We start from the raw sequence: 6,933 nt of genomic DNA, 5'->3' as shown, positions 1-6,933 counted from the left end.
AGTCGTATGGCCTGTATGCTGACACCTACACGAGTACAAAAATAGTGAGCTGAAAAAGCGCACGCGCAGTGCGCTTTTATTATTCTTTCATTGTACACTTTCATTTGATGTGTACGTTAAATGTGTACCGCACCGCGGATCGGACCGTACGATATACTAACATACAGCGGCATTGTTTGCGATTACGTGATGTGTGACGTGAAGCATTCATGGAAATCAAAAAGATTCAATTCGTATAACCATACCACGTCACTACGTCTTCAAATTCTGCAGCCCTTTTGTGACACAGCCGAGAGATACCTGTACTTAGGTGCAAAAGCTTTGCGGACAGAACGTCGACGACTGCTTTCGTGGTTGCGTTGGGAATGACCAGTACGTACTCTCGTGGAACTATGGCTGACAGTACCAAAGGTGCTGCCGTCGCTGTCGGTATGCGGGATTCTAGCAAAGCTAGCAGTGTCGGGAGTGTTCCAGCACTCGCAGCAGGTGCACAGCAAGCGTCTCTCAGTAGCGCAAAGAAATACTCGAAAATATTTTTAGTCGTCTGTGCCTACTGGTAAGGAAAGTCATCCAATGTCGAATGTTTTTCTTAAATCAAAATCCTCGTGCTAAATGCCGATTAAATAATTAACCTAAATTCTGTATAAATTTGATGTTACAATTTCGCCCAATTCCGTGCTACGCAAGTCTCTCCCCATTTCTCCCTCTCTCTCTCTCTCTCCCCCTCTCTCTCTTTTACATTAACGTACCTTCTAGTCTAGGTCTTGTGGGACTTGTCATGCCATGGATTCTGATCTTTCCCCAACAGTTCCACTGAAATGTTCACAACTCTGTCCAGACGGGGAAACCCACTCAGTACGGAAGTCGCCCCACATAGTCATAAGCATGTAACTGTTACAATGTCCAAGCTCCGCTGCGGTGTCCTCATGAGGGACTCTCCTCGGGGTCCTCAAGATGAGGCTCTTCACTTCTCATCAATCTCACATCTGACATTTAATTATCACAAGTTTTCATGATGTTTTTATAACACTAACACTATACAGGTGCACTAGTATAGCGCTGTAACTCGCAAATGTCTGGCGCTATGGTGCATCGGGTGCCTGATTTCCAGTTATATGGCATAAAAGTCAATCTTCAGCTCAAAGCGGTATGCGAACACATTTTCCGTCCTCGGAAAGACTTCCATATGTACCCCCACTATTATACACATTAATAGTATGAACTTCCTCTGAATTCTGCATTACCCTTGGACACCGATATCAATGTTACCTAGATATAAAACTAACCCTAATCCTAATCCTAACCCTAATCCTAAAGTGAGTAAACTCTAATCCTAATCCCAAAGTTACTTAAACTTCTTCATGTTACTTATACATAACACATAGCGGGGGGTATATGGAAGTCTTGCCGCGGCCTCTCTCTGACTGAGCTTGTTGTCTCTGAATCCTCGAAATGATGAATTTTTCACGTTAAAATCAATTAACACAGACGTTACATGTTTCTTGCGATTCAGTCAATGGTTGAATCTGACTGTACACACTTTGTAGTGATCTCATATTGATCACAGTTTGTATTTCTATGGCATCCTTCAGAAGATAATCCCAATCCCATAGGAAAGTTTTTGGCGTGCTGCAGACTCCTGCGGCAGACCTGCCACAGACAGTCATCATTTTCACATGCAAATTAGCTTTGCCACAGACTTGACACAGCCTTGCCGCATATTCTTTCAGTGTGACAAAGAGTCTGCGGCAGAATATATTCCTGTCTTCAAGAAATGAAATTTGCTGCGGCGACAGAACTGCCACATAATAATAATAATAATAATAGTGGCTACTTGTATAGCGCACAGGTCCACTTTTCAGTGCTCATAGCGCTTCAAAAATGAAAAAGATATAATATATTTACATGCATATACATATTCAAACATTTCAACAAATAAGAAAATGGTAAACAAAAACAAATATATACCAAATAAAGAATACAACATATACCAATTAAAAATACAATATTGATCCAATATTAATGACATACAGCAATTACAGTCCTCAGTATGGAAGGAACAGATAAGTTTTAAGTTTGGATTTGAATGACTCTGTCGATGACAGTTCCCTTAACTGAAGAGGTAACTGATTCCACAATTTTGGTCCCATAACGGAAAAAGCACGATCACCATACCCATGTTTTACTCTGGGTGTTTGGAGTAAGAAGGCATCTGATGATGAACGTAGCCTTCGTGTCGGACTGTATCTTTGAACAGAATTACTTATGTATAATGGGGAAAAAGAATGAACTGAATGATGTACTAATAACAGAATCTTGAAAATAATCCTTTTTTCTACAGGTAACCAATGTAAGGAACGGAGAACTGGTGACATGGAATCAAACTTATTAGTAAAAGTTAACAATCGGGCAGCAGAATTTTGCAACCGTTGAAGTTTTGTGACATCTTTTTTTGAAAGATTACACAACAATGAATTCGAAAAATCCAACCGAGAAGAAATCAAAGCATGAATAAGTATCTCAGCTGCAGATATAGACAAATATTTCCTTATGAAACTTAAATTACGCAACTGATATCGAACATTCCGCTGAATATGAGTTACATGACTTCGAAATGACATTTCCTGATCAAATATGACACCTAAATTACGGGCTGTTTTCGACGGAGTAATGCAAGTGCTACCGATGTTGACATGACATAACTGATAATCAACTTTGCTTAACATATGCTTTGATCCCAATAACAGAAACTCAGATTTATCATCATTTAGTTTAAGGCCATTGGATGTAAGCCAGATTTTCATCATTTTCACATGACATGCTTGCCAGATTTTCATCATTTTCACATGACATGCTTGTCGCAGACTTGCCACATGCTTCAGGAGTGTGATATATTTTTGCTGTCCTCTGTTTTGTACTGAAGTAAAACTTGACAATGGATCCAACAATAGAGAACCCATATTGCATAATTTTGGGTCTACATTGTAGTTTATTGACTATTACTCCACAAAGCTGTGCGTGCATTTACGAGACCTTGATATGTCAGATAGAAAAGTCTGAATTCCAATTCCAATTTTCACAGGACTTTTATTACAAATTATCTTGATGCAGAAAATGTATACAGACAGAAAATGTAATGGGCGAGACTATGTCCCTGCCAACAACCCCATGTGGGGTCCACATGGGCAAACATGGGTAAAAGGTGGGTAAGCCTGGTTTGAGTTGGGCAATATAGTGGAGTAGCTTAGTGACAAATATACTGATAATCGTGACACGCCGGACAAAAGTGTAATTTTTTTCCCCAGACATTTGTATTATATGTATGAGGATCAAGATTAGGGGGTGCTCCAAGAAATCCACTAACAGAAAAAATGAGAAAATACCCTTAATATGTACATAATAATGTCTGAATTCAAAGACTATACATGGGGCATTCACCACAGGGGGGCATTTCATGAAGCGTTTTGTCAGATATTTCGTCTGACCAAGTGTTAAAAGCTACTGGAATCCTTGCGTCTGATTGGCTGGGAGCTAATTTGTCCGACAAGTTGTCAGACAAAAATGCTTCATGAAATGCCCCCCAGGTGTCTGTACATTGCAATTGCAATGCAATGTACAAGGTTGCTAGTCTTAAAATTCAGACCCACAATACAATATATTGTATGCATGTTTACCTTGATACCTTGATGTGGTAATCCCTTGAAGCAGCTTGTACATGAAGCTATACTGGGATGAACTCGAACTGTGTGTCATGAGGGGGTGTCATTCAGTGTATAGATGTCTCACTATCATACAATAAAATGTGAGTATAGGTGCTCAGTGCGAGTAAAAACAGCGTCGATCCTCTTACACAGTGGCTGATCCAGCAGGAGGCTGCATTGCCCTGAGGATGGGCAAAGCAGCTCCTTGGAATAATGTTGGGTTGGCGGTGCTTACTACGGGTCCCGGCAGGCGATTCCATAGTCTTACGGCTCTTGGGTAGAATGAATACTTGTGGGAGTCAATGGTGGATCTAGGGATTGTGTATTTGAGTTGGTGATCTTGTCTTCCAATGTAGTTAGCTGGGGTGATATCGGGTGGGAGGGGCATGGCAACCAGGTGATGTTGGATTTTGTGAAAAAGTGTGCATTGAGCAAGAAGGCGGCAAGAGTGAAGGCTATCCCATCCGAGTGCTGTTACTAGGGCTGTGGAAGATGATGTTGGGCTGTAATCACATAGGACAAAACGGGCTGCAGACTTTTGTACTTGCTCGAGTGAGTTGATATTAATAAAAGTAAAAGGATTCCACACTGCAGAGGCGTATTCTAGTTGTGGACGGACTAGTGCAGTGTAGGCTCTGGCCTTTACTTCTTTAGTACATGGAGACAGGGTTCTGCGGATGAGTCCCAGGGTTTGGCTTGCCTTGTGCCTGATGGTCTGGCAGTGCTTGTTCCACCGAAGGTCAGCCGTAACCGTCACACCTAGATACTTGTACTCGTTGACTGTGGGAATTACTTGACTGGAAAGGAGGTACTGATAAATACTGGGAGTGCATTTGCGGGTTATTGAGAGGATGCCGCGTTTCTTCACGTTGAAGTTCATGAGCCAGTTTTGGGACCAGGCCGATAGTAGTTGAAGGTCTTGCTGTAGCAAGTGAAAGTCATCGTCAGTCACAATCTCACGGTAGACAACACAGTCGTCCGCAAACAACCGGATGGAGGATTGAATATCATCTTGTATGTCATTTGTGTACAATAGGAAGAGAGTCGGGCCAATCACAGATCCCTGGGGGACTCCTGATGGTACAGCTCTCCATGAGGATTGTGTACCATCAATTACTACGGCTTGCTTCCTTTCACTGAGAAAGGACATGACCCAGTTGAGAGAGTCTCCTGAAATTCCATAGTACTGGAGTTTTGTACGCAGGCGTTGGTGTGGCACATGATCGAATGCCTTCTGGAAGTCCAAGAAGACTACATCAATCTGGCTGCGTTTTTGTAAGGTAGAGGACCAATCATGTACTGCTGACGAGAGTTGGGTGGTTGTAGAAAGCCCTTGGCGAAAGCCATGTTGAGCATCAGTAAGGATGTCATTTCTTGCTAGATGCTTCGATACATGACTGAGTACAATGTGCTCCATGACTTTACAGCATATACAGGTGAGTGAAATGGGGCGGTAGTTGGAAGGATCGCTCCGGTCACCTGATTTGTAGACTGGGGTAACTAATGCCTCTTTCCACTGGGGTGGGACTATGCCACAGTTGTAGCTCTGCTGGAAGACAAAGGAGAGAGCAGGGGCGATCTCATGGGCAATGATCTTTAGGAGCTGGGGAGGAATCTGGTCTGGACCACTTGCCTTGGAAGGGTCAAGTTGGAGTAGTTGCTTTGCTACTCCTGTCCTGTGGATATGTAGGTGTCCTATTGATGGGTATGGTGATGGACCTTTCTGTGGAACTTGGTGCAGGTTTTCATGAGTGAACGTAGATTGGAAGAAATCATTCAAACTCTCAGCCTTGTCTATAGCTGTAGCACAAAGCTTAGTTGCTGTGCGTAGTGATGAAATGCCCGTATACTCTGAGCGGCAGCATCTGATGTATGACCAGAACGATTTGGGGTTTGTTGAGAGACTACCTTCGATGATGTTGTTGACATAGTCCAAGTGTGCTTTATGCACAAGTTTGGCAACTTGGTTCCTGAATTCTCTGTAGGTTTCCCAAGCAGTGGGATTTGACAAGTGTCGGGCTTTCTTGAAGAGCCGATCTCTTTTCCTCATTTGACGTTTAATGTAGACGGAGATCCAGGGTAGGTGCTTTTTGCCCTTGGTCAGCTTAGAAGGGACAAGGTCAGACATGCACCTGTTCAAGAAGTCAGCAATCATGGACCAATTTGATTCCACAGATCTAGATTCGGGATCAGATTGAAGAAAATCCTCAGAGAAAGCTTCAGCAGCTTCTTTAAGTTGCAATGGATCAGCCTTGTTAAACTGGTACACCTTGCATGAAGGTTTGGGTTTGAATCTAGGATTTGCAGTGATATTGAAAGTCAGGATATGATGGTCAGAAATCCCTGGATGGACTTCTACATCATCAACGAGTGCGGGGTTTGAAGTGGCGATTAGGTCCCTGAGGATGTTCCCTGAAGATGGGCGGGTGATATCTCTGACGAACTGGGACAAAGAATTCAGGAGAAATAAATCCAATAGTTTCTGATGGTAGGTTGCAGTGGCATGATTGGTTGGAGCCTGGGTTTCCCAGTCTATGTCCGGGTGGTTGAAATCACCAGCAAGAACAATATTGGGATGACCTCGTTGGTTTCTCATCAGAGACATCAGATTACAATAATACACCATTTTTAACTGGTTTTCCTATGGTAACAGGTGGTTAGTGTGTGTTGCAGACCTGAGGAGGGTTTGTTTTAACAGTCCAGTTTTCTTAAGCACCTTTTCATTAAATGATTTGATCTTATTACTGGTAAAGGATTTTTTTAGTACTGTCTACCTCCTGTATATTATATAGAGAAATGGCAAAGAGTGACGTGTGATTCTGGCTCAGATACTGTAAATCTTGGGCAATGACTGAACCAGGTGTAGGACAAATTTGTCACAGCTCATTTTTTCTCCCAGTACCACTAGTTTACCAGTAGAAGAGCAGCATATTGCATTGAGAACTTAAGGTTTTGGGTATTGCCCTACATATTTCCAACAAATTCAACCCGTTTCCTCCAAGATTGTGTGAATTCCATAGGTTTAGCGCAGGGACCACCCGGTTCCCGTAAGCAAGTTTGATAGGCTTCACTTCCGCTCTCTATGTGTTTCTTATTTCTTATGGGGGTTATTCAAATGTTTAAAAAGGGTAACATTTTGTTTTCACAGATGCAGTGAAATTTAGACAATTTGAATATTTTTACGAATATATTTATATTTATAATTTCATTCATAAAGACTCCCAAGTGGTTT

At 42.2% G+C, this 6,933-nt stretch overlaps 1 protein-coding gene across 1 annotated transcript in view; it reads left to right on the top strand.

The window, feature by feature from the left end:
• The first annotated feature begins 392 nt into the window (after nt 1-392).
• LOC139713977 (GDP-fucose transporter 1-like) overlaps nt 393-6,933 on the top strand; it is a 204,674-nt gene continuing 198,133 nt past the window's right edge. The window contains exon 1 of the mRNA XM_071625703.1: nt 393-556. Coding sequence (XP_071481804.1) covers nt 393-556 — 164 coding nt within the window. The remainder of the gene's footprint in view (nt 557-6,933) is intronic.

This window comes from Diadema antillarum, unplaced genomic scaffold (genome assembly GCF_040938485.1).
Source record: "Diadema antillarum isolate AM-2024a unplaced genomic scaffold, OU_Dant_1.0 seq00002115_RagTag, whole genome shotgun sequence".
NCBI lineage: Eukaryota > Metazoa > Echinodermata > Echinoidea > Diadematoida > Diadematidae > Diadema > Diadema antillarum.
This window is presented reverse-complemented; position numbering and strand designations above follow the sequence as displayed.